At 52.8% G+C, this 25,431-nt stretch overlaps 8 protein-coding genes across 10 annotated transcripts; 3 read left to right on the top strand and 5 right to left on the bottom strand.

Moving 5' to 3' along the window:
• Positions 1-4,544: 4,544 nt before the first annotated feature.
• LMH87_008602 (uncharacterized protein) lies at positions 4,545-8,150 on the bottom strand (the record flags this gene model as incomplete). The annotated part of the gene is made up of 6 exons (XM_056201798.1): positions 4,545-7,054; positions 7,145-7,234; positions 7,300-7,504; positions 7,575-7,895; positions 7,964-8,020; positions 8,076-8,150. 6 exons carry the CDS (start codon positions 8,148-8,150, stop codon positions 4,545-4,547), a joined length of 3,258 nt encoding a protein of 1,085 aa, XP_056056424.1.
• A 1,525-nt stretch (positions 8,151-9,675) lies between these two features.
• LMH87_008601 (uncharacterized protein) lies at positions 9,676-11,163 on the top strand (the record flags this gene model as incomplete). The annotated part of the gene is made up of 3 exons (XM_056201796.1): positions 9,676-10,882; positions 11,062-11,067; positions 11,150-11,163. The coding sequence occupies 3 exons, from the start codon at positions 9,676-9,678 to the stop codon at positions 11,161-11,163; spliced, it is 1,227 nt and encodes a 408-aa protein (XP_056056423.1).
• A 144-nt stretch (positions 11,164-11,307) lies between these two features.
• LMH87_008600 (uncharacterized protein) lies at positions 11,308-11,751 on the bottom strand (the record flags this gene model as incomplete). The annotated part of the gene is made up of 1 exon (XM_056201795.1): positions 11,308-11,751. One exon carries the CDS (start codon positions 11,749-11,751, stop codon positions 11,308-11,310), a length of 444 nt encoding a protein of 147 aa, XP_056056422.1.
• A 2,297-nt stretch (positions 11,752-14,048) lies between these two features.
• On the bottom strand, positions 14,049-16,059 carry LMH87_008599 (uncharacterized protein; the record flags this gene model as incomplete). Of its 3 annotated transcripts, none has more annotated exons than XM_056201793.1 (5): positions 14,049-14,912; positions 15,045-15,075; positions 15,123-15,791; positions 15,853-15,902; positions 15,985-16,059. In XM_056201793.1, the coding sequence occupies 5 exons, from the start codon at positions 16,057-16,059 to the stop codon at positions 14,049-14,051; spliced, it is 1,689 nt and encodes a 562-aa protein (XP_056056419.1). The 3 variants fall into 3 exon arrangements, with proteins under 3 accessions (XP_056056419.1, XP_056056421.1, XP_056056420.1); XM_056201794.1 differs by lacking the exon at positions 15,985-16,059 and adding an exon at positions 15,959-15,975 and having other exon boundaries at positions 15,123-15,261; positions 15,454-15,902; XM_056201792.1 differs by lacking the exon at positions 15,985-16,059 and adding an exon at positions 15,959-15,975 and having other exon boundaries at positions 15,123-15,902.
• A 376-nt stretch (positions 16,060-16,435) lies between these two features.
• LMH87_008598 (uncharacterized protein) lies at positions 16,436-18,244 on the top strand (the record flags this gene model as incomplete). Its single annotated transcript, XM_056201791.1, has 4 exons — positions 16,436-16,822; positions 16,874-17,473; positions 17,569-17,575; positions 17,622-18,244. 4 exons carry the CDS (start codon positions 16,436-16,438, stop codon positions 18,242-18,244), a joined length of 1,617 nt encoding a protein of 538 aa, XP_056056418.1.
• Positions 18,245-19,304: 1,060 nt separating this feature from the next.
• Positions 19,305-20,483, bottom strand: LMH87_008597 (uncharacterized protein; the record flags this gene model as incomplete). Its single annotated transcript, XM_056201790.1, has 4 exons — positions 19,305-19,328; positions 19,409-19,869; positions 19,973-20,010; positions 20,464-20,483. The coding sequence occupies 4 exons, from the start codon at positions 20,481-20,483 to the stop codon at positions 19,305-19,307; spliced, it is 543 nt and encodes a 180-aa protein (XP_056056417.1).
• A 639-nt stretch (positions 20,484-21,122) lies between these two features.
• Positions 21,123-21,770, top strand: LMH87_008596 (uncharacterized protein; the record flags this gene model as incomplete). The annotated part of the gene is made up of 1 exon (XM_056201789.1): positions 21,123-21,770. One exon carries the CDS (start codon positions 21,123-21,125, stop codon positions 21,768-21,770), a length of 648 nt encoding a protein of 215 aa, XP_056056416.1.
• Positions 21,771-22,638: 868 nt separating this feature from the next.
• Positions 22,639-24,478, bottom strand: LMH87_008595 (uncharacterized protein; the record flags this gene model as incomplete). Its single annotated transcript, XM_056201788.1, has 5 exons — positions 22,639-23,438; positions 23,487-23,900; positions 23,957-24,024; positions 24,085-24,183; positions 24,240-24,478. 5 exons carry the CDS (start codon positions 24,476-24,478, stop codon positions 22,639-22,641), a joined length of 1,620 nt encoding a protein of 539 aa, XP_056056415.1.
• Positions 24,479-25,431: the final 953 nt, after the last annotated feature.

Here is a 25,431-nt window from a genome sequence, read left to right as displayed (position 1 = left end):
TGCACGACCTGCATATGCCCTTTGCTGGAAGCAGCTTGGACAGCACTGCTGAGCTCTCCCTCTTCCTGTAGGTTTACATCAGCACCATGTTGAATCAACAACTGGACAATTTCTAAATGCCCCTTGACCGAAGCAACCCAAAGGGGACTACCATATTTTCCGTTTCGAGCCTTCAAGTCAGTATCACCCCGACGTACCGCCCGGAGATACCGTTCGAAGGCACTACCATCTAAATCAACCCAAGGCGTACTGTCAATGTCTCCGCTTCTAACGTTTAAGTCAGCACCACTCTGAATCAGCACCTCAACTAGTGACTTCCGCCCAGCAAACGAAGCCGCCTGTAAGGGCGTACCGCGGAATTCGCAGGGCATATTCACGTCAACACCGTTTTGAATAAGGATTTGAACGATTGAGGCATCCGCCCCAGAATCACAAGCGGCCGCGAGTGCGCTTTCATAGGCCCCACCTCGTGCTTCTATATTCGCGCCGCTGTCTAACAACATATGAACGATTGCCTTGTGTCCTTGAGCACAGGCGTCCTGTAGAGCGCTGCTGTGCCGCCCGCCTGGCGCGTTTATATCAGCGCCGTTTTGAAGCAGGAACTTAACGATGCTCTCATGTCCTTGGTGCGAGGCAGCCTGTAGAGCACTGCCACAAATACCGTCTGGATCTGAAGCGTTTACATCAGCGCCATTTTTAATCAGGAACTTAACGATGTTTTCATGACCTTGCCCCGAGGCAGCCTGTAAAGCGTTGCCGTGCAGCCCGCCTGACGCGTTTATATCAGCGCCGTTTTGAATCAGGAACTTAACGATGCTCTCATGACCTTGCCCCGACGCAGCCTGTAAAGAATTGTCGCAGAGCTCGCTTGGAGCGTTTATATCAGCGCCATTTTGAATCAGGAACTTAACGATGCTCTCATGTCCATGCCAGGCTGCAATCTGTAGAAACAAGCCTAGATCTCCACATTCGATGCCCATGTTGCTTCTTTCCTTTATTAGCATATAAACGGAGTTGGAAAGCCCAGCGATTGAAGCATAGTAGAGTGGGCTATGTCTAGCTTCATGCCAACGATATTCTCCTGTTAAATGACGATCGATATCGGAGATCAGATAGCCCAAGTTGAACGCGTCTCTGGACTTGTAATATTCCTCGACAGTGTCAAGGACTCCTTGAGTCGATGATTCGACGACAGCAGCATACTTTGACCAATATCGTGCGGAGAACTCCGCGAAGGGGTATTGTCTCTTCGTCTCACTCAATGATAGGGATGTGTTTAATTCCAGCAAATAGGATAAACACAAGTCAACCAGCGCCACTGCCGCCGATGTTGCGTCGAGGTGTGGCGCTAGGGCTGGTTGCAGTCGATCCGACTGAAGGTATTCCTGCACCGAAAAATGTGCAAGCTGAATTTCAGTCACATGTGCCTCGCTCTTTGTATCGTAGTTGGTGTTTAAAGAAACAAGGCCTGAGCAGTAACGAGTAATTTCGCTAGGAAATTTTATTCGGTTTCTTGGATCAAAACGCGGTTTGCTTGCTGGCTCGACGGCGATGGCATCAACAGCCTCTTCGATGCGAAGTGGCCTCTTGGAGTAAGTGAGGAGTTGTAAAAGTCGTATCGCACTAGGTTTATATTCAGGATAAATCCGGTCGAAAATCCGCCTATACGTTTCATCTAATGTTCGAGGAAGTGTCGCTAGTTCTCTGTCGATGTCCTTCCGGCTTAAGCAGTGTTCTAAGGTGTCAAACTGGCAGGCAACCAATCGGAACCTTGCCAAGTTAGAAAATGTATGTTCACATAAAATGACTCAAGTACTTACATTCCTTTCGCACGCTCATTAAGTTTAGTAGCGATCAACTTTTGAATGTCGGGCTCAGTTCGCCACCTTTCCATCTCTTCAACTTTTGCCTGGATGTATGCACGCATGTCACCTGCTATTAAACCAGACTGAAGTGCAACTATCTCATCAGCGACAGCCCATGCTTCAACAGATGACTTGATATCTTCTTCTGGTCGGCTTGTGATAAGGATATGAGCATTGCGCGATGAACTTCGTAGTTTCTTGACCCATAACATGACGCTATTAGTAGCATGCTGACCTCGTGTCTCACACTCGTCGAGGCCGTCAAGAATAATCCAAGTGTTTTGACACTTTGTAATCATACTTTGAAGGGCCATTTGTAATGATGCGTAGCTGGGCTGGTCTCTACCCTGCGAATTTGTGGCGTAGAGAGAATCCAACACCCCTTGAGCCTGTGTACTTTTGCGGTACAGCTGATCAATCAACGAGCGCACAGCCTTCTCAGTCGACCGCTTCTCTACATCAGTGAAGTCGAAGTAGAAATAGAGTAAACTTTGTGCGGTTGTCTCATTCCCTTGTAGGTCTGCAATAACTGTGGAGCTGAGAATTGTTTTGCCACAGCCGGCTATGCCATAAAGCCACATGAAGGACGCCGGTTTCTTTTTCCATGTCCGATACAAGTCGCTGTGTAACAGCCATTGACCTGTTCCTCGTTGGTAGAGCTCCCGAGCTTTGTTCAAATTCGTGGAGGGGTCTGGTGGGGAGAGCCATTCTCTAATCTTCTCGCGATGCGCAGAGGACTGTAAACTCTTCACTCCCGCTTTAGTATCAGTCGACACCGATAGAACTTTAGACAAGACGTCAGCAACCAGTCGTTTTCTTATCGACTACTTTCTGAGCTTCAAGCCTCATGCCGCCTCAGTTTCTAGAAATGGAGAAAAAGCACTACGCCGTGGACTTACTCTGATTCAATATATCCTTCATAGTCTTTTCCGCCCTAACATGTTCGCCATAAATATTGAGAAGAAGAGCCCTCCCATAAGCTGCGGCAACAGCCGCAGCATAGTAATGCCATCCATCCTGCTTGTGCGTATCAGCATAGTCGCATATTCCTCTGACCACCAGACAAGGAATCTCGTCCATAATGCCAGCCGCTTCCATCTCATAACATATTGCGTCAGGATTATCGCGACGCAAATGAGACCGGTCTTCCGAATTCTTGACAACGCTACTTCCCGAGAGGATAAGCCCCCGATGAACTTGTGGTTCTGCGGGCTTTGTGACACGCTCAACAACCTTCTGAGGAGCACGATTCAGACATTCAGTGCAGTCATTTCCCGAAGCAGCATGATTAAACTCCTTGTCGAAGAGAATATCGGCAGTATCTGGTCTCGCAAACCCTGATTTTTCGGTGATTCTTTTCAGTGCCTTCCGAAGCATGTTCTTCTTCATTACTTCGCCCACTTGCATCGTAGCGTCCGCGCTGAGCAAAAGCGGATGAGATTTGTCAAGACACCCTTTCAGAACGAATTTCCCATCGGCCTCGCGCTTCCCGTAGTCATACTGGAGGACGCCAGGATGGCCATCTTGGGGGATGCTGACAGCGATGTCTCCTAAGCGGATGTCGCGCTTCAAGCCTCCATCGGTGAGGCTTGGAATGCCGGCTCCGATGCCGAGCAGCAGCGCAAATCGTACGTTCGGAAATTGCTGGCATACAGTTGCAGCGCATCGAGCCGCGTTCACGGTGCCCATAGAATGTGGCTGTGCAATGACAATCTTGTGTTCTCCGATACGACCAAAATGATAGACATACTTTAGTGGACCTATATGTTTCGGTCGACAGTCGAATTCTTCACTCAGGCTAAATGTGACCGCGGCAGACTCGTAAGGCAAAGCACAGAATATGGCTACTGTAATATCCTCCGCAGGAATGACGACCCGGCTTTCAGATTCGTCATCTGTATCCATCACTTGACAGTCTGGAATCGGTTGCCTTGGTCGATTTAATCCGTAGGGTTGTGGAGAGGATCCCGAATGTAGTCAAACGCAGTTGAATCTGCTATGCGTATCGTCTCCGCCGGCCACCACTTTGTTATAGCAACGACGCCGCAGATTATCAATGCAGTAGCTGCCTCTAAACCACTGCGTCGAATTGTCTTGGTTTCGCAACCGAGGCTAGGTGTATGACTGTCAGACGGTCGTCGAGATGGAATGACTCGGGTGGTGCGCGACGAGTGAGGGGTTATACAAAGTCAGCCATTTATTCCTCTAAACTAAAAGACGGTCCGTTCCGAGCCGCCAAGGTGGGGGCCTCCTAGGGTTGCCAGCTCCAATCGAAAGTGAGAGTAGCCAAAGACCCCCGCACTCACGTCGGTGGCGGAATGGCTTGACAACGCGCGTGTACGCTCAGCTGCAGTGGCTGCTGCAGTGGCTGCTGCAGCTGGCGCGTGGGTTACATGAGGACCAAGGAAACCCGTACACGTACCACTGGGAGCGGTCACAGCCGGGGAAACTATTTGATACAGGCCGGCAGGCAGATGATTCAAGACGATAATGTGGCTGCCAAGTATCCAAGTGGCGGGCTGCCCAGCTATATGCATTGCTGAGGCAGAGATTACGGCAAAAGTGCAAGGGCTCCCTGTCCTCTCAGTCGTGCATGACTAGTGGCTAGCCTAATGCTCAGGGCGAGTTGGAAGGAAAGAGAATAGCTTGAAGGTCATTTCAATTTTATTTAAAAAAAACTCAAGAGGGCCCCGATGGAAGCTGGGATCCAACAACAGTGGTGGTGGGAAGATGGCCCGTTGCTCGCAGAAGCACATTGATGACATTGGTGTGACGATATGCACGGGCCCAGTCCAGCGCCGTTCGTCTACCGCGATCACGGCGCTCAAGCTGCACTTGGTTGCTGTCGATGAGAGCCTGCACAGTATCTGGCGCGTCCGTCTGTATGGCCCACATGAGAGGCGTCCACCCATCGATGTCTTCGGCATCTACACCCGGGCATCCCGCGTCGAGAAGCCGCACAAGGACCTCGTAGTGCCCGCCGGCGCTGGCCCACGATATGGCCGATCTCTTGTCGTTGTCGACACTTGATTTGTCCACTGCGGCAGTCCTCAGAAGCACCTCGACCGTACCGACCCGACCGTTGCCTGCGGCCCAGGACAGTGGCGATCTTCCTTTTTTGTCTGCGAGCTCGACGCCGACACCGCGGATCTTGAGCAGCTTTGTCAACATGTCGGCCATGCCATCTCCAGCAGCCCATGAAAGGGCTGTGCGCCCGCGCTTATCTCTGTGGTTGGTATCGACGCTGCCTCGTCTGGCCAGGATGGAGACTGTGGTGAAATGTCCACCGCCTGCAGCCCAGAAAAAAGGAGTTGCCCCGGAATAGTCTGGCTCGTCGTCTTTGCAGTTTGAATGCTGCAGCAATTCACGAACAATGTCATCGTAGCCGCCGCCACAAGCAAAGGAGAGCGCTGTCCTTCCCTCTCGTCCTGCAGCATTGACGTCGGCACGCTGATCCGCCAACAAAGCAACGACACATGCGAGATTCCCTTGTTCCGACGCAGATGTCAGAGCAGTCTGTCTTTCCAGCTCCTGAGAGTTGGGATCTGCACCAACGCGGAGCAGTGCCGTGACAACTTGATTGTGACCAAGTCGCGCAGCCCAGTAGAGACTACGGTCTTTTGTGGCCTGCGAGGGTTCGTGCGTGCCAAGCAAATCTCTCAACACCGTAGTTATGTTGAACTGCGCCGCTAGCACGACAGGATCCTTGCCAAATGCATCGTCATCCGTCGAATCCGCGAGCTTTGTGCGGTAGAAATGTAGCCAGTTGCGGCAGCACGCAGTATCCGCGTCCAGAAGTGATCTCGCTGCGCTTTGCAGATGATCTGGCACGAGCTCCTCGCAAGCAGCAAAGTGCTCTGCCCAATGTAATGCAGCATAACTATAAAACTTGAAGTCCGAAGAAATCAAACTAGAAATATCGGAAAGCTGCGTATCTGGCTCACCGTAGAGCGCACCAGAATCTAGGTCATGACTGTCATCGTCCCAGAAATCACCCATCGGCAACTCACCAAGGCATCTTGAAGACGACCGTAATGACTCAGCGAACGAGCTTTCCGCTGTGAAAAAGTCTACTTGAAAATCATCAAGAAGTAAATACTGTATGCAGGCAGTAGCCAGACAAAGAGCAGCGCCTTGGTCGGTTACCGTGCGCAAGGCAGGGAGTGTGAGCTCTTCGACACTCTCTGTCAGAAGAAACTCTTTGACTGTCTGGTGGACGAAGGAGACTTGCATCTCTGATACCCTAATCAGAGGTCCAAGGATCGCCTGAATAGTATGTGCAATCCCACCTTGAATATCTTGCGAGATATCATCGACCGTTATATGCTTGGCTTCCATAGTGAATGCAACATTAAGCTCGTCCAAATGAAGGGGCCTAGAACTTCCAAGGAGTAGTTTCAGGAAACGTGCAGCAACGGATTGATGGTCAACTGCTATAGAAGCCAGGTATCGCTTGTAGGTGGCAGTAAGATCTTCTGGTAAACCGGCAATAATTTTTTTCAAGTCGCTCTTCGCAGTGAGAAGGCTTTTCTCGAGAGATGCCAGGACGATTTGGATCCACAGAAACGTCCCATCAGCTTTGAGGATCATACTTTGATACAAGTATTCCCGCACATCGCTTGAAAACTGTCGGCTTTGAGAGATTTCGTCGACTCGCTTGCGGATAAACTTCTGGAGATCGTCAAGGTAACCCGGCTGCCCCTGGTCGATGGAGAGCGTTGACTGCAGAGATGGTTTGGTAGCAGCATAGGATTCGTGCAGGAACGGCCGGCTTGTTAGAAGAAACTTGACCCTCACTCCCTTCTGCACCGAATAAAAAGGGTTGCAAAGCATGTCCGAAATCGATTCTAGCAGCTGCAGGCAGGAAGTCCGTTCACACTCATCCAGGGCATCCAACACCACGTACACCAACCCAGATTTTGGGTCTTGCAAGATCCTGAGGAATATACCCCAAAGGTGGTTGAGCGACTGCACCATGCTCTGCCCATGCAAGTCGTACACTTTCCGAACGTGCACAATCATGGAGCGATGACGTCCCACTATCTGGAAGATGAGGCCCCTCAAGACTGCTCTCGCATCTGTTTGTTTGTTTTTATTCTGACATAGAAAGAGGAGAACATTCTGTGATGGTTCGCCAATGTCCTTGAAGTGCTGAGCCAGCGCCGAGGAAAGGGTTGTTTTACCACAGCCTGGGTGGCCAGTCAGCCAGAGCAGGGCATTGCTTCCGCTTTCAAGCCAGGACGTGAATCTACGGTCGTTGCGTATCCATTGGCACGTGCCTGCAACTGGCTTTGGAGGATTCTGATCATATTGTGCGAGGTCGAAGTCGTTGAGCAGAGTGATGGAGGCGGATTCGGCGGCATCAAAGTCTCGGAGGCTGTCAGTTCGTGATTGCGGGTTTAGATTGGTGAATTTGGTCGCATCCGCTACTCACTTCTAATGGACGAATGAGTGCTTGCGCGCCGGAGGGTCGGGCCGAGTGAAGGTGACTGGCGAGCAATCCGGCGGATCGCTCGCGCTACGCGCCGATAGCTGTCCGACGTCTCGCAGTCAAAACGACAAATAGAACGGTGATCTTCCCACAGCGGCATCGCCTCCTCATTAGCTATGCCAAGGTGGGCGGATGCACTATCTACAATCTAGAACCCAGTATTCAGTACCCCATTATTGTGGGTTATATTTGTAATTGAGTCTAGTCTGTTTGCTTACGAGTGAGGAAAGAGGCGGCATGAATTTGCTCTCATAGAATGTGACGACAGACAGGGATTTTAAACTGTGGCGAACAGAGGTGATGAGGTCCTGGAGCGCCTTGGAGTTGCGAGTGAGGTATTCTAAAAGCTCCGTTCTGGCGGCGGTAGGTCGCAGTCCCACTGTCGTAACAGCCTGACAGGTGTTTGCGATGGTGAAGAAAATGTTGGCCAAGTTGGCAATGTCGCTGCCCCTATGAGGCGTGGCCAGGAATACCACGCCGAGGGTCGATTGCAATATCCTCCCATAGCCCTCGGCATCTTCATGCGCATAAAGCAACGCCTGGCTGGAGGTTAAAATGAAGATAGAGTAGAACACGTTTACTCGGAATGGCAAAGGTATCAACAGACCTGCTTGCAAACAATGCCGCCAAGACTATGGCATACAAATATGATGTGGCGCGTTCCCTGATAGGTTATGTAAAACAGACTACGAGGAGAAAGGAACAGAGGAGGAACGTACTTCTGCCGAGTCCTCAATGTGGTCCCTCAGAGAACCGAGAAGCTCTCGTCCGAAATCTTGCACGCCTGCACACATATTCACGTCTTTGAGCTTTGAAGGATAGCCAAAGGTGTAGACACGGCAGCCTGGCAAGAAAGCTGGGAGAAAGTCGCGGAGCCACAGCTTTCCGGTGGATCGATGAGTCCAAGTTTTGTATGCATCTCCATTGAGGCCATGAACTGCGATGATGTCTACCGGGAATCTCTCGGGCCCAGATGACTGGGGCTGGATGTCGTGCGTCTCGAATTCAAACAAGCCGTACTGTTGTTGTTGTTGTCTCGGGCGGGGCTGCTAGGTTGGTTCCGACGTAGATGCTGTGTGACTCGCACCAGATGAGGTCTCCTGTTCCGTCGCAACGGAAGATCTAGGGTGTTTGGAGAATATTCTCTTGAAACGGTCGACGTGCTTCATGACTGAACAGCAAGGTATTGTTGTTTATTGACCGATCGAGTTCAATCAAGTAGGCCAAATCCGACCTGGTAAATTTACTGCATAGCGTTCCGCGTCTTCTAGCAGGCGGCTGCGCCAACCTGGCCGAGAACCGTCACGTGAGACGCAGCCAATGTGGTTTGGTCGAAATCTGCAGAGAAGCGCCCATCATATTCAATGTGAGATTGCTGCTCAAATGATTAGCGATTGATCATGGCTAGGAAGTCGTTGACAGTGAGGAGCCGTCAATTTACGAGGCGACTTGTACTCCCAGGCAGTAAGTGTTTAGTAGCTGCTGAGTGGCGCCGCAGTGCGTCCAACCGCTGTGCTGCCGTAAGATGCAGGGGAGGTGCTTGCTATATCGCGCCAACTGTGGTGCTTGCCTCAGTGACTACAGTGCCTCGAGTTCCTGTGGGTAAAGCACCCACCAAACAGATGCGCCGCTTGTAAAAGTAGTGACTTGTTATATCTTCCATCTTTTATTTTTACATCTTTGCTTTCCTTTATTTTTCTTTTTCTTTTTCTTTTTCTTTTTTCGTCCTTCTTCTTTCCTCTTATCTTTATTTCTCTTACTTCTCCTAATCTCCCTATTCTTCTTATTTACTATTAATTTTTTCTCTTTCCTATCGCCAGCAGCTTAGCCACCGGCGTCTTTTGTTACTACCCCCGTGTCACCCAGTCGCCATGCAATATTTAAGGCTCGAAGCTCCGTAGCCCTTGCAATAAATTCTTTTACGAGGTGTCTTTTCGTTTTGCCTTGCTCATTTCCGCACGATGCATGTCTTGTCCTTGCCAGACTCGTGGCCGCAATCGTGTGGCCCTGCCACGCCAGAGACACGGGCCAGGCCGCGGCCGAGGCCCACTCCGTTTCCGTTCAACCACCACCTCAGTTTCGTAGCTGCTGTGCTCGCCTGCCTTTGATCATCCCAGCCACGGGCCGTCACCGCACACACGAAGCCCGATGCCTTTCTTTCTCACCCTTCATTCTTTTTTTTCCCTTTGCTAGACAAGCTTACCATCACTAGCTTCGTTATGCGGCCGCCAGCGCCACTCTCCGCTGCGAGCTAGAAACACGACTTCCCAACTTTGCATCATATTAAACACCCTAGAGATTCACAGCAGCTGGCCCGTCATGCAACGACGGCGCATTGTCCAGCGGATCCTCTACCGCTCCGTCTACATCCTCTTCTATCTCATCCTCATCGGCCTGCTGCTCATCACCCCCGGCGACATTATCCAGCGATCGATCCGCAACCACCAGCGATACAACATTCTGGTCCTCGCCCTCGTCTACGCCGCCACGGTCCTGATCATTGCCTTTGTCTATGCCACCCGCCTCTATGTCAACAAGACGGCGCTGGCTGCGATTCCCAAGTCATGGGTGCCCATCGATAAGGGCGACGTCAAGGAGCGCGTGCACAAGATGATATGCGCCGGCCTGAACCGCAGTGCCGCCATTACCTTTCTCTCACGGCCCAGAGACAAATCGGTCGCGGATGAGAATGCGTCGCGGGAGAACCTCTTTGCGCAGCCACGTGTGCCGATAAAGACGGCGCGGACCGTGGGCCTGGAGCTTGGCGTCATACTGCCGGCCAAGGGCACCAACTGGGCGGACATCGAACAGCCAGGCTGGGGTTCACCAAACTCTCCCGATCTACCCGACCTGCAGTACAGCACCGTGCTGTCGGAGCTGCCTAACCTTATTGAAGCCAAAGCCCTCACCCTGGCCCCCAACGACCGAACGACAACGATGCTCAACGCTGAGCAGCCGCAGCTGGATCCCGAGGTCGTGGCGCTGCTGCAGCGCGACCCGACCATGAGTTTGCGGACCTACCTGGATAACCTGGCAGAGCTCGGTGTACTCGACACGGAAGAGCAGACGACGGGCGACTTTCTCACACAATATGAAAACGCACGCTTCTCAACACGTGCTCTGACGAATGGCGAGTTCCGCAGCCTCATGCACCTCTTTGCCGAACTCCTACGCACCATGCACTCGCCCAATCTCGGCAATGATACGCCCACAGCCCACCGCCGACCGGCAGAAAGCGCCCACGACAGCGACGCACCGCTCGAGTCGCGCCCGACGACCCCTCGCAGCCGCATGTCCCAGTCCATCAACAGCGACTCCTCCAGCAGCGACGCCATGCTGCCCGGACGCCTGCCCCTGCCCCGGCGCAACTCCTCCTTCAACGCCTGGAGCCAGTACGCCACGGCGCCCAACACGCCGGGTAGTCGCCGCACGGGCGTGCTGTCGCGTAAGCGCAGCGGCAACAGCCTCGCGACGATGGCGACGCGGCACGGCACGCCACTGTCCATGACGCGGAGAATGCCGGAAGGTCCGTCGTTGGCACATCAGCGCTCGAGTTCGAGCCTACGATCGAGCGGCTCGGACAGTTCGCGGTCTGTGATACGCTTGGCGACGAGGGAGGACGCGTCGGCGCTTCCGTACATTTTATCGCTACGTCCGACGATGGATCAGTGACACACTCTGACCGACGGCCATTGGAAACATAAGAAAACGGTATGAAACTATATACTGCACATAGCTTGCATTGCATTGCTAGTGGACCTTTGGGCGCTAGGCACTAAGGATACGGATTAAGATGATATGGGATAACAAAGGGAAGTCAAAAGAGCGTCATTTCTTTTTTTAACCGGTTTTATGGCATATATTTACAAGGATCAACTTCGGCGCAAGGTGTATATTTTGGGTACATCTATACTATCAACATCTTTTTGCGGCTTGCTACCATCAGTCTTTCTATTCTGTGCGCTGCTTGAAATCTCCGTACTGCTCCACCTTCATGGCCTTTTTGACCTCGTCACTCAGACTCTCGAGCAAGACAAGATCGTAGACCATGCAGCCCCAAATCAGCCCAGGCTTCTGCGACGGGTCCTCCTGGTCTCCCAGCGTCCAGACGGTGACCATCGTGGAGATCTGGCCAGCTAGGTCCCACAGCGCCAGCAGGATCTGCTCGCGAAGACCATTCGCACGGCTGCACAGCCGCGTATCCATGTGGCCGGCGCCCAGGCCGACGTCGGCGGCCCATGCCGCGAAGCGGGCCTTGGAAGCTGCCACGTCGGCGGCAAAGGCGACATGGGGTAGTGCGGGCTTGACGCTGGACTTGTGAATGGCGACGTCGAATGCCTCGGCGACGTCCTGAGCGGCCTGGTCCACGGTCTCGAATGCTGCTGGGGTCGACATTGTCAAGAGAGGTTATGTTTTGGTTGGTATGTGAGTTTTGTTAGTGTATCTGTCTGGAAAGAATCGTTCTTACCTTGGAGTGACGTTGCTTGGTTTGGGGGATGATGTTTATTTTCAGAAGAGGTGGGAAGTCTGGATCTTTTATAGGCCGTCAAGATCCGGTTCTTTGCTATTCCAGCGAAATATTACCTGAAAGAATGTCTTTTGCCCAAAAAGACGGACCATTTGCTAAAGCGACCCTTGACTGCTTTGAAGGCGTTTCTTTGTCTCGAGGTGCTACTTTCCTTTGAAAAGAACTTGGCAGGGACATTTTTAGAGGCACTGAAGAGCAGTGTTGTTACTTTGTCAACGAATATGACATCTAACGACTCTTTTGTACCGGCAGAACTTTTCTTACTGAAAGGAACTTTCTGGCTAAATGCGGCTCTGTCCTGGGAGAAAAACATACCCGTGAATCCTTTACAAACAGTCGTGGTTCGGTGCATTTGTTCTTTTCAGCTGGCCCAGTAGCCGCCGGTGGCTGGCCTCTACTTTCGCAATCGCCGTAGCACAAAGAGACGCCTGCGCATTCTTTTTGCTTCTGTAGGTGTTCTCCTTGTGACTTCTTTTTGTTTAGGCGCATCTGTATATGACCGCTTTGTGCCCCTCCTCCAACCTGTATAAGGGATCACCCGGCGCATATTGCAACTTTGGGCACGTCTATATGACGCTCAAGTTGGACAAAAGGACACGCGCAAAAGTAAAAGCACTAAGCAGCTTTTCTGGTTCCAGAGGAGATGAATCAACTTTGTGACTTGTGTTACAGGAGAGCTAATAGACTAGCTGTTTCGTGAGCGTTGCAGCGACCAAGAACACGGGTCGCCATAAGCACCTTTCCCAGCATACGTTAAAACAACGGCTCAGCTTGCCGCCGCTGCTCTTCCTGCAATGCCTTATGAATACCCTCTGTATGCTCAATAAATCTTGCTACAGCTTTCTTGATGCTCTGTCTCAGTGCGTCGAAGTTCCACTCGAAGTTTGGCTGCGTGGCAACGAGATCCTCGTTACCTGGCAGAGGCACCTCGATCTCCGCCTCACTTAGCGTCTCTCCCACCCTGTCCAGAAAATGTTGGAGCCGGCCAGCCAGGCTCTCTGTAGCTTTCAACGCGCTATAATGAACATTGGGGCTGTTGCTCAGCTTGTACTCTAGAGAGTTGTCTTTCTCGCCGTATGCGCCAACGCTGTCCGCCCATTTCTTGAGCAGCTCTTCTTCTCGCTCTAAAAACTCATCATCTAATGTATATTCCTCTCTTGAATAGGCTTGGCGGAACAGTGCGAGGCAGCCTTCAACGCCTCTTCGTATAGTGTAATATCTTGGTTCTCGGCCTTCCATAGTGAGTGATGTTGCTAATTGCGTTTCTGATCTTTTTCCTCGGAAGGAGGATAACCGGGAGTTTTTATAGGCAACCAGTGTATCTTTATCATCCACTCGGCGCTCTGTAGCCGCTTGATCCACCTCGACTCCCGCAGTCATGCTGCACAAAGAGCCGCCTGCATGTTCCAAAGAGTTCGTTGATTTTTCCCTTGTCACTTTGGTCTGATTCATTTCAGATCATGTTCAAGTCCTTGTTCAACCTCATTTCAGTACTTGTTCCAGGACCTGCCCCATCACTCGGCTCCGGGTCTTCATTTAGTCAACTGTCGTTCACATGTCTGTTCTCAAGGCTTTTCGTGTTGCAGTCGGCGCCATCTTTCCCGTCGTCCCGGCGCAACGCCGTATCACGGCGATAGGGGGCATCTTCACGGGCTGCTGCAATCTCGTTACCGTTAGAGTCTCGCTCGTCGGAAGGGCAATTTAGGCATCACATTGGTCTCAGTCAAGGCTCACGTTAAACAGCTACTCGAGGAGAAAATCAGTTTCATTATCTATTGGACCGTTATCAGCTCTTTCCGTTCCGACGCACATCATGTCTACTCTCGGGACTTTCCGATCACTTCTCTTCTCCGAGTTCTGCTTTTCTTAATCGCGAAGGGATCTTTGTTGTAAAGTGAGAGCTAAAAACGATAAAACATTTATTGCACTAACAGAATTTCTTTTGCGTATTCTCTTTGTTCTTGTAGCAGGCCAGGTGGCTCATCGCTACTCTCAAGATGGTTCTCGTAAGCTTTCTACTCAGCATTCGGCTCAAGCTCATAAGCAGGGGCGTATATTCAAAACTATCACTTTGACCCGCCCGCAGCCTTCATGAATCCTTTGTCATGTCTGCTCACATTGGTCCGATCGAGATCCCTTTGTCCAGCTTCGGTCGCGGTCACCCTCAGACTCCTTGGCTACTGGAAGCAACTCTTCTATAGCTCTCGTATGCAGTCTTCAGAATGTTTTCTTCTTCCAGCCAATTGGGGCCCCTTCTCTCCCGAGCAATTTCGTGGTATAGTCTTCCATCGAACCGTGTCCTTGTGGGATCAAAACCGTTTGCCGCCGCCAGTACCTTGACGACTTGGAGGTTGCTTTGGCCTATTGCCGCTAACATTGGCGTGGCAAAATGATTTCTCGGCCCTTTGAGTGGTATACATGGGTCCGGCTTGAAGCCGGTCTCAAGGAGTAGCTGAATAACAAGGTGATGACCAGCACGAGCCGCGAGGAACATCGATTTCGGGTCGTCGGGAATGCTTGTTTCCAGCAGTATCCGTTGAACGATGTCTATATCGCCCTCCAACACTGCCGGCCTCAGTTGGGCGAGAGTAGACTGCAGTTCACTCTCTTCGGCGTTGTCTACGACCTCTTGGCGCTCATCCGTGTTGCCAAAATCCTCGTGTGATGTTTCTGAGCCATTCGAGTCCTCATCATCGAAATCTGAGACAGATCTCGTGTCACTGTACGGAAACGACTCGAATCCTAGTGAGGTCTCTTCGAATGCACTTGAGGCCCCTTCTTGCTCATCTGTGACACCAGCAACGTCGTTGCTCACCAAAGGAAGTGCGAACAAACTGAGTTTCTCCATGTGCCTTCCCACGTGCTGGAAATAAATGGCTGCCGAATGCTGCGAAACGCAGCAGAATGGGCAATCCAAATCCGTCCACTTTCGTTCTACTTTCGCAAGGCTTAGCAGCGCGGCCATTCCATAAACGGTGAGATCATCCGCATGCAAACTGCCGGCATGTGCTTTGAACGAGGAGGAGGCCTGGAATGAAGTTGAGCAAGACTGAAACGGGCAGTTATACTCCACCCAATGTCGCTGCCGTACATGGCAGGCCCAGTCACGACGCCGAGCAAATGTGTACCCCGTCTCGGCGCAAGTATCTTCTAAACATACATATGGCTGCAGATCCCGAAACACATGTGTCCTGCACAGTGTCAGCACTTGGCAACGTTTTGTAATTTCTAAACTTACTTCCACTTTATTTCATCCTGAAAAAAGACAAAGCACCAGCAAATGGGACATTCGAAGGGCCCAAGCCTAGCCTCTTGAGGTAGGGGTGGTATGCGTTGCTGACCGGCAGAGGGCGTATAAGACGGCAGCCATGTGTCTTCTGGATCCCCATGTCCATCACTCTGGCGTGGCGAAGACTCTGCAGGTGTTTTGCTTCTTGGCGTGGGCAAATCAAAAGTACTCGGCACTTTTCGTTTGCCTTTTCTATCTTGATCCTCGCCTGCACCTAATGTAGACTTTGTTCGAGAGTCTTGCCGATATCGCAGGTATTGTCGTATTCTTGAAAGCGCACCAGTGAGTTTTATCGCTTGCCAGTGCAACAATGTCGGGTACAATTCTTGAACGTGATTCATGTCGCGCCTTTCATTGAGCGTTGTGTTCGCCGCCAGGAAAGCGGTAAAATCGTGGGGTGCTGGATGCTGCACAGTGGCGCTGAGCCCCAGAAGACTCTCGACCACTTCTTTGACGTGAAGGGTGATCTGTTCGACTTCGGTGGCTGGAGCGTCCTCATCAATCATCTCGCTTTCTTCTCCTGGCAGCTGATCCCAAGGTACCACGTCGCCTTTGACGATGGCGATATAGTCTTGAAGAAGCTGCGCCAAGTCGACCAAGGTGTCCAAAATGGTGTGGCTAATGTCCGATGCATCTCTCAATTTATACTCTAGGGAGCTTGTTCCAACGTCTCTTGCACCGATATTTGCGGACCATATCTGGAATCGGCTTTTCTGATCCGCCAAGCCACTGTCAACGCTTTCAGATACGTCACTCTCGGGTACACTCTCAGGTAAGTCCCTCACAGGCGAATTGCTCTCATCCGACCTACTTTCAACTGAACTGCTCTCAACCGAACTACTTCTAGCCCGCTGTTTGTGAACCGCGTAGCTCGCAGCAATCTCATTATCAGGGAAATACCTCTCGGGTAAGCTTCCCCCGGCGTAATCACCGTCAGCCGCTGTCAGCGCCTCAGTAAAGAGCGAGATGCAATTGCCAGTCGCGGCTGAAAGAGGGCCCGGGGTAAGAAGAAAGAGAGCTCTCTCCAATTCCATTGCCGCCATTTGACAGCCAAAATCGAATTGCAAGCTCTTATTATGGTAGAGCGTAGTTGGGGCCCTTCATCTGCAGCTGATGGTCATTCAGCCCCTCAGCAACGTGCAGCAGCGACTCGGCTCTACCCCGCACTCATGAATAATCACGGCACCCCTGCGCACCCTGCAGCTCTGCTCGACCTTCCTCATACCTTTCTTTATAACCTGTATCAATCAAAAGTCGCACACATGTCCGGCATTGAGGTCGCTGGCATTGTGCTCGGCAGCATCCCTCTATTAATCTCGGCCATAGAGCACTACCATGATGGTGTCTCAACTATTCAGCGATGGCGAAGATTCCAGCGAGACCATAAACTCCTGGCGGGCAGTCTGAAACGGGAGCAGGCAAAAATGAAAAATGTGTGCGAGGAGCTGCTCAGGGGACTGGTGCCAGACTACCAGATTGACTCGATGATTAAGGACCCGTTCGGCGCGGAGTGGCATAGTTACCAAGTAAATGCGAAGTTGAGAGCGCGTCTCCATGATTCGCTTGAGGTATTTCAAAGCACTGTAGCAGAAATACAGACCGCAGTCACGGAGTTGAGCCGTCGCTTGGGCATCACTCCACAAGATCAGGTGAGTTTATCCCCGCGGTTCCGAGGTACGCGCTTTACTAATTCGGCTCAGGAGCAAGAGACAAAATCTTTGTTTAAAAGGGAACTCCAGCGGGCCAAGTTCGCAATTAGTCGGAACACATATTCCAGTCTTGTCACTTCCATTCGTGACGGCATATCGGGGCTTCAGGTCTTGACGAGCCAAAGCATCACACTCGAGCCAGAGAGAAAAAAAGGATCGCAAGTGCGGCTCTTAGCGCTCCTACGAGATCTCTCCTCTGGACTCCATCGCGCGATTCGAGGTAGTCTCTCTTGCACTTGCTCACATATCCTGAACTTGGAACTCGCGGTGCCCCCATCAGACATTACTATCTACTCAAAAAGCGAGACTGAAAAGATACTCAGGCAGCTCCATCTGCATCTAGCTCTTTCATCATTCACAGCTGTGCCACAAGCAATAAAGCAAACTTCGGAGGGAGAGGAATGGCGTGGACTTCAATTCTGTTACATGCCGGTGGAAGACAAGGAGAAAGCAAAAGCACTGCAGTTCGCCCTCCTGCCTGCAGCTGGGCAAAGCGTTCCTGAACGACAGCGCTCCGTCTTCCAATATTCGCCGTCATACGACGGGGCACACTCGTCTATAATGACGCTCACGCACGAAGCCACCGCCAATGTATTCAACCTGTGTTTACCGATGCACGGTGCTGGGACCCTGGGATCGCCAGCAGCCATCAGCAACCTTTGCGCCGAGACAGTCGACGCAGATAGCACGGCGGTAAGCAGATGCTACGGATTCATTTCAGATACTAGCCCGCTGCCAGTTCGACGATACATGGTCTACCCGGCGACCTGGATCAGTCACACCACCAATAGTCGCGCCGCAATCTCTCTTCAGGATGTTTGGGCTGGAGGCGATGCCGTGCCGTTTATGACTTATTTCGCCAGGCTTAAGCTGGCCGTAACCATTTCCAGCAGCGTTCTGCAGCTCTACGGCACGCCTTGGCTTTCACAGAGCTTCTGCTCCGCCAACATCATTTTTCTGCAACGAAGCGATGACGATTGCCTCTATGATAGAGTTTTCATGTGGAAGAACGTTGAGGAAGAACCGCTCAGTCTGGGGGAGCCCACATCGCCCCTCGCTGCACGGAGCAATCCCGCGATGCTCTCCCTGGGGCTTTTGCTCGTGGAAATCTTCCTCGGTCGGCCGCTCGCGGAAGACAACTGTCCCGCGGGACAACGCCTGGCGCGCAAGTTCAGAGAAGCGCAGGATCTACTGCCGCGAATTCGGATCGAAAGCGCCAACTACTTTAGTGCCGTGAGTCGCTGCCTAGAGGGGCGGCTACATACGAGACAGTATGACGAGATGCAGTTGACGGAGGAGTCATATGCGGGCGTTGTGGCGTTGTTGAAAAAGGACATGGACGCTGTCTCTATTGCGGATTGAAGCACGTATAAGTGACGTTTAACAGACTGCGCAAATGCGATCAGGTGTTGCAGGCTGATAAATGAATAGCAATCGTCTGAGGAAAGGATTTGGCGGCCCCATGCCAGAACCTCAATAATGCCATGTAGTCAATTTCTTGTCAATCTCTGCCTCCGCACTTTGATGCGTCTCACCAAAACCCCGTCATGCCACGGGGACATCTTGCAAAGCTTGAGCGCGCTTGAAAAGTCAGAAGAAAACGGTTCGGCTCAGTAGTGACAATTTAATTCAAATCAAATGTTTCTTCATGCATATTACTTGGACCACCCGAGCTTTCACCTCCGAGGTCGAAAACGGAGGCTGCGTCACAAAGCTCGAGTCAATCAGGTCCTGTTGAGCCCTGTCAGAGTGCGTTTGGCCTCTTCTAGTCGCCTCCTGCCAAGCCCGATAGTTTTCGTCAGATCTCAAAGCACTAGTTATCCCTTTTCGTTGAGCTGCGCGCTCCTTGAACATGCATGCTGCTCACTTCCCAACCACAGTTGCTTCGCCAGCTTCACCCAGCGGCAAATTCTCGCTCGCCGGTCGTCTAGTAAACTCTTTTTCAGGCTGCTTCCCGTCGCCAGCAGGCAGCTCAAAGATACAGACACTTGATCCGTCGAGCTCAGTCTTGTTTGCGTTCACTGCTGTGCTTGCGTCTGGCTCAGACTGTGTATACCCGGTACTGTCAGCTCGGGCTACTAATGTCTGCTTCTTCGAGCGGCGCCGATAAAGAAGCCAGCCCACGAGGACAAGTGCGATTGTTCCCAGAAAAACAGATGCCCCTATTGCAGCCTTTATGGTCGGAGTAAGTCCATCGTGGGCCGCGTGCGCGGTGGCTGTTGCGGTCGGTGTTGCTGCCGTAGTGGGCATTGCTGCCGTCGACGCCATTGTGACCTCCTCTTCGATGTACATCAGCTTCTCTGCGTCCACCCGTAACTGCGAAAGGCTAGTCGAAGTGAATACCTTGAGCGTTGTTGAGTTAGTGCGTCCGACGTACTCCCATGCTGTCACACGCGCGCCTGATAGAACCTCTAATCTACAGCTAAAACTGTCGCAGGTTTAGCCCCTGACTTTCCGTTAGCATGCGGCTATTCTGTCTAAATACTGTCGGTCGAGAGGGGAGGAGGCAAGCCAGGAGCGTCTTACATTGGGCAACATCCCACGGCGGTCTTGTCTACGGGCATACACCTGCACCGCAGAGCCTGCAGTGATAGCGGCGCCGGGAGCGACAATGGCACATACGGATCCATAGCCCAAGGGGCAGCCAGGTCCAGGAGAGAAGACGGGCAATACTCCGTCTCGGTTCACTTCGTCGAAGCGGGTGGAAAGGCAGTTGTCTTTCCTCCCATCGGTTGCGCCCTTCCAGTATCCAGCGTAGCTGAGGATCACCGTCCACGGATCAGCGCTGCCTGTCCATGTCGCTACCGCCTGAATCTCAGTGCAGGTAGAAGACGGAGTGGAAATTGTTGTGAGAGGTCCCGCGTACGACCTGTTCGCCCAAGTGGGAAAGTCGGGCGCGCGTGGCATCAACGAATGCGATGGCAGCGCCACAGGCGCACCCGTGGTCGCCCGCACTGTTTCTTGCGCAACTCCGGCGTCGGGCATGGCTGAATAACGCATTAGCAACTGTAACTAATAGTAGCGAGGAGAGAAGAGGAGGGGGGGTCTAAAAGAAGTAAAAGGCATTACATTGATCGTAGCTTTACATACCGCCTAGGAGTTGATCGTAGTTTGCTCGTGCGGGTTTCCTTTTTCGGAACAAGAACGGGGCTGCGTAATTATTGCTGAAGATATACCTAACGCTTAAGCAGTTTCCAGGAAAGTCTATCTTCCCTTCTTGGTACCTGGCGGCTGGTTGTTGCTTCTCGGAACACTGTGTACAGCGGACACTGCGCTGGGAGTTGTGAAGGAGAGAATTCGTCCCTACCAGATGCAAGGGAAAGAGGCAGCAGCTGGTTATGCCTTGTATGTCAAGACAGCTTAGGTGTTCGATACTGTACGGAGGCAATTTTTTTGGGCAGCTGCATGCGGCTGATTGGGATGCCGTCTGGTCGAATGTCTCTTTACGTTTCTTCATCCACAACTAGACTAAGTATTTCTTCATGGCACAGTCATGATAGATATGCTTAGACGCTTGAACAACTTTTTTTTATCACAGAGACCTTGTTGCTAATTACTCAGTATGCTGAAATGAACGTTACTCCAGCGCCCTTGACTGCATATGGGAAGCCTTGTGCTGCACGAGTTCAGCTACAAAGCGCGGGGTAATGCGTCGCCTGCCGCAATGGTATGCTGAGACAGAAAGTCCCATCCGTAGTCATCTGGAACAAAACAGAACAACCAAATGTAATGACAGACTCGAGCGTTTTTGTACTTACGTTAGTCCAGCATCGTGACAGCAATACGCGGGCGCGCTACCCTAGGGCGACAAAGCAATCTGAATACGCACAATCACGCCACCAGATCCCACGCAAGATTGGCATGCGCTAAGACTCTCGCGGAAAAAAATTATTGCATTCGAATGACGATAGTCAGACATTAAAATAAATTACTATTAGTTCAGTTACGTGATCTGCATAGTTTGACCCGCGGAAACTCATGAAGCGTTTGTCGATCCCACGGCGATGGCGCTAGCCCGCAGACCCCATTGAGCTGTCATTCGCGGTCCAACTTTTTTTCAACCTCTTCCGTCCTCAACTCATCCTCACTTCCCCGTTTCCAAGCACCAATTCCCTCCCGTCGCGATCAAAACTCGCGCAAACGCACCCGTTCGAATCCTCTACACCTCTTGTGCCAGACCACATTAAAAACCCTACCCAAAGAGCTCTGCGCATTCCCGCGCACCCCCCCCAGACGGACCATGGCGCCACCAGACGCCCTCCCCACGGCCGCCATCTCCAACCGCATATCCATGCTCGTCGCCGCGCAGTCCTCCGTCCTCGCCACCCTCAGCCCCTCTACGACCAAGCGTCGCACCGCCGCGACGACTGCCGCAGTCAACCACGGCAAGACGCAGGCGGAGCTCGACGACGAGGCGCTCTTCAAGAACAACGCCAACCCCAACGAGGGCGTCGGCTACGTCGCGCCGAGGTCCGGCTCCGCGGCGGACAAGACCAAGCAGGACCGGGAGCTGCGCGGACGGGTGCTCGGCAAGCGCGGGCAGGAGATTGTCGCGGAGCGGGAGCGGATGCAGAAGATGAAGAAGAAGAAGGTGATGATGGAGGGGGAGAGCGAGGATGAGGATGCGGGGAGGAGCGCGCTGGGGAAGCGAAAGCGGCCGCGGCGAGAGGTTCCGCAGCCGAGCGAGGACGAGGACAGGGAAAAGGACAAGGGTGTGACGGAGGTGGATGGAAGGGAGGAGCCTGGAAATGAAGAAGATGAGGAGAAGCGGGAAGATGCTGGCGACGTAGAGAGGCAGAACGCAGCAGCGGAGCAAACGGCGCAACCAGCATCGACGACGACGAAGCGCAAGAAGAATAAAAAGAAAAAGAACAAGGCCAAGGCATAAATTCCAAGAGAAGATAAGCAGCATCGAAATAGCATCGGAACAGCATAGCAGTACATCAATCAACAGCAGACGACATGTAAAATTTTGCATTCATTTTTGAAGCTGGATATATCCTCGTTCCCCCCCCCCCATTAGAAAGCAAAAATAAAGCCAGCTAGTTCAACATCCAGCGTAGCTCCTGTATATAACATGCAACCAAAAAAAAAAGTTGTACAGAGTTTCCAATTTGGACATCTTGGCATCCAAAATATTCATCTCCCCTAATTGCCGACAATAGCGAGACCATTAAAACGAACAAAATGCGACAAATAATTAGCCAACCAACATCTCTCGTGCCAGAGGGAAACCGTGTCGACCTGCTCACGTTCCGGTAGGTACTCATTGGGCCGACCTACATACTCCAATTCGGTATCCCAGGGTAAAATAATAATAAAAACGTCGCGTGCCATGCCCCTTCAGTATTTGTAAAAAACCAAAATAAAAAAACCAAGTAGTTTGCGCAGGATTTCAAGCTAATCTAGCCGAATCCAAAACCCAAGTATATGAATGATTCGCACCCCCCCCCTACCGAGTTACTGTTGTGCAATATTACGCCCCTTGCAAGTTGGGTTCCGTGGCCCAAAGCCGTGCCCTCCATTCGTTTGTCGAGGAGTAGTCGACATCCGTGGATGATAATGTGTCATGTGATTCGAGGATTCTCCCAGGAAGGATTAATGAGCACTTTGATGCATCGAAATATGATGGCAATCTCAAAGGTGACGTGTTAGATGTGATTTTGAGAATCCTCCCCGTGTGTATCCAAGAAAAGGTTCATGTGTCCTTGAGTGTGTGAAATGGCATCACGATAGTGCCAAGGCGGTGCACGCACTTATTGCATGCGCTTTCGCTTTCGATCGTCGTCGCCCCGCACATCATCATCCTCGTCCGATCTATTCTCAGCGTTGCTTGGGTTGAGAATATGCGCCATGCTCCCTCGTCTGGTCGGCGGCGCCGACGAGTCCTTAAACAACGGGCCCCTGCCGTCGCGGCTGCTGGTGGAATTCCAGCCCCAGCCGCCGAATGTGTCGTGTCCGTTGGTTGTGCCATTGGCCGTGGGTGGGGGAGGCGTTGTCGGACGCGACCGTGAGTGTCCGTGCGAGGCGCCCTGCAGCGAGTAGGTTGACAGCGACTCACGGATGCGCTGATCCTCGGGCGGGACTCGGTTAGGTGAGGAGGGCCACGGGGCCGAGGGCGGGTTCGACGAGGGATAGGGTGGCGGGCCGGCCTGCCAGCCATGGGCTCGAATATCGGCGGCCGTGTGTCGACGGCCCATACCCATGCCTGGCGGCTCGTTGGCCGACAGCAGATGAGGGGCGGGCGGTGGTGCGGGCGCCGCATTACGCAGCGGCGAGGACTGATTCGGGCTGCTGCCTCCGATGGAACCAAAACGACGGCTGCCAGACGTGAGGTTGGACGATACCAGTGGGCGGTAGGATGGCTGGCCGCGCATCTGAGCAATGCCAGGGGCAGCGCGACGGCCGTCGTCCTGCGGCAGCTGTCTCGGCGATACTGGGGCGTTGTCGACATTGCCAAGGTAAGATCTGGATCCAGGAAAAGACTGTTCCGGCGGCTCTTCAAAAGTGCGCATGAATTCGGCCTGCCGTTGCACCTCATTTTGCAAGCCCACCACTATTTCCGTTAGCAATCATCACCAATGCGTTTACATCTGACACATACCGTCGCGGTGTGTGGGGCTGTCGACAGGTACCAGGGATAGCAGCATGCGCGACATTTCCTGGTTGAACTGCAACAGTCTGGAAACCGTCTCCATTGCAGCCTGACTGCGAAGCTGCATGTAATGCGACTGCTCTTCGCTTCTGTGCAGTCGTGTGCCAATGTCATAGAGGCTGTGCTCTAGATGTGCGAGCCTGGCGTCTGTGCCCTCGGGGGGGAGTTGGACAGGTTCGGCGGGAGTGCCTGGCTGTGAGGGACTAGCCTTGACGTATGTGCTCTCTTTGGGGCCGAGCTGCTTGCTGGCGCGACGCTTAATTTCGCGCAAACCGGCAATGTCGCCGCGCTTAAAGTTTCCATTGCCGTGCTTGAACTCCCAGAGGGTGGTGTCGGGGTTTCCGGTGTGGAAAACGTCTCGCTCTGTTCTAGATTAGGAGGCTTGTGTGGGACGGGGCGATTGTGGGATTCTGTCATACCTTTGTGAAACCCGTACATGTTCAATTGTCGCACGAAAGATGAGATGTTGGTGTGCTTGAAATATTGGCTAGGACAAGTCAGTCAAGTGCCAAAGCGGCGGTCGCACAGCATCGCGTTGGGCTCTTACGAGAGAACTTTGGAGAAGTCGGCCGTGGGCGACATGACGAAGCTTTCGGCGGTAGCGGACCAAGAGATGAGGTGTTGAATCGTCGAGTCCTCGAGCATGCTGCAGAGGGTTAGCAAAGTGCGCGCGTGAGCAGCAACTGGGGAGGGAGAGCCAACTTGTAGAGCTTGTGGATGAAGGCCGTCTGGACAATCTTGGGCTGCTGGGCGGCGCCGGCAGCCGAGGGCGGAGGAGCAGGCATGGAGCCAGAGGACGAGGAGCCATCCTGGGGAGGCGAATTGTTGGAGCGGCCGTTTGGCTTGGAATCGTAGTCGTTGTGGGCAGACGGAGAGGTATTGCTGGCGGGCGGCGTGTGGGACGGGGAGACGTCCATGGCGTCGCCAGAAGAAGACGGCATGGCGGCGGAGGAATGAGAAAGTGGAACGATTCGAGAGGCGATGCGATCGCGAGGCCGGTCTTGCGGCAGGGGCGAGGTGTAGTGGCCTTCAGTTGCCGTGGCCATTGGCGCTGCAGAGAGAAAAAATGGCAAAGTGTCAGCTTACGGAGGCGGGCAAGCATTGGCAGCGGGGAACGGGGCCCCAGGCAGGGTAGCGGGCGAGGGCGGCGATGCAGGAAGAGGATCAGAAAAGAGACGGAAGCCTCGTCGCAAGGAGCAAGAGGCAGGCGATTGCGAGATGGGCGGGAGGGCGCGCGGCGGAGAAGCTGGCGCGATGGGTGGTGATGGTGAGCTGTGGTGGTGTTGGCACTAACCTCATGTCGCAGGCGACGAGAGGCAAAGCGAGCGCAGGCGGACTCGAGGGCCGGCGACGGCAGACGGAGCGGTGGGCGAGGGCGACGGCAGCAGATGTCGGATTGAAAAAGGGTCAATGAATGTCGAAATGGAAGCCGGAGGGATGGCAGGCGGGCTGGCGGCAGAGGGCAGGCGAGAGGCGAGGTGAGGTGAGGCGCTGAAACGGTTCGCGCGAGAATGCTTGAGGAAGTGGTGGTAAAAAGGCGAGGTAACTAAAAGGTAGGTAGGGGAGGTGAGCCTGTGAGCTACCAGTACATCTATTTGGGTACCTTGCCTACCTACCTTATTACCGTATTACCTAGGTACCTGCCTCAAAGGAGGGGTGCAGCAGCCAGCCAAATAAAGTGGTGCCCTGCTGAGTCTGGACGACCTGGGGTGCTGGGCAAACTGGGGTTCCTCTGACTCTTGCAGCGTCCCCGTGCCACCGCGACCTGACTTGGGGCAAGTTACAGGCCCTGTGCTAGGGGCGTTGAGCGGAACTTGCGCCGCAGAATCTGAGTCTAGCGCCCCCAGACAAGGTCTTCTAGGGAAGCAAGGTACAGTCTCTACAGATAGGTAGT

The sequence above is a fragment of the Akanthomyces muscarius genome (genome assembly GCF_028009165.1).
Source record: "Akanthomyces muscarius strain Ve6 chromosome Unknown contig_18, whole genome shotgun sequence".
NCBI lineage: Eukaryota > Fungi > Ascomycota > Sordariomycetes > Hypocreales > Cordycipitaceae > Akanthomyces > Akanthomyces muscarius.
Note: the sequence above shows the minus strand (reverse complement) of the source record. Positions and strands in the feature narration are given on the sequence as shown.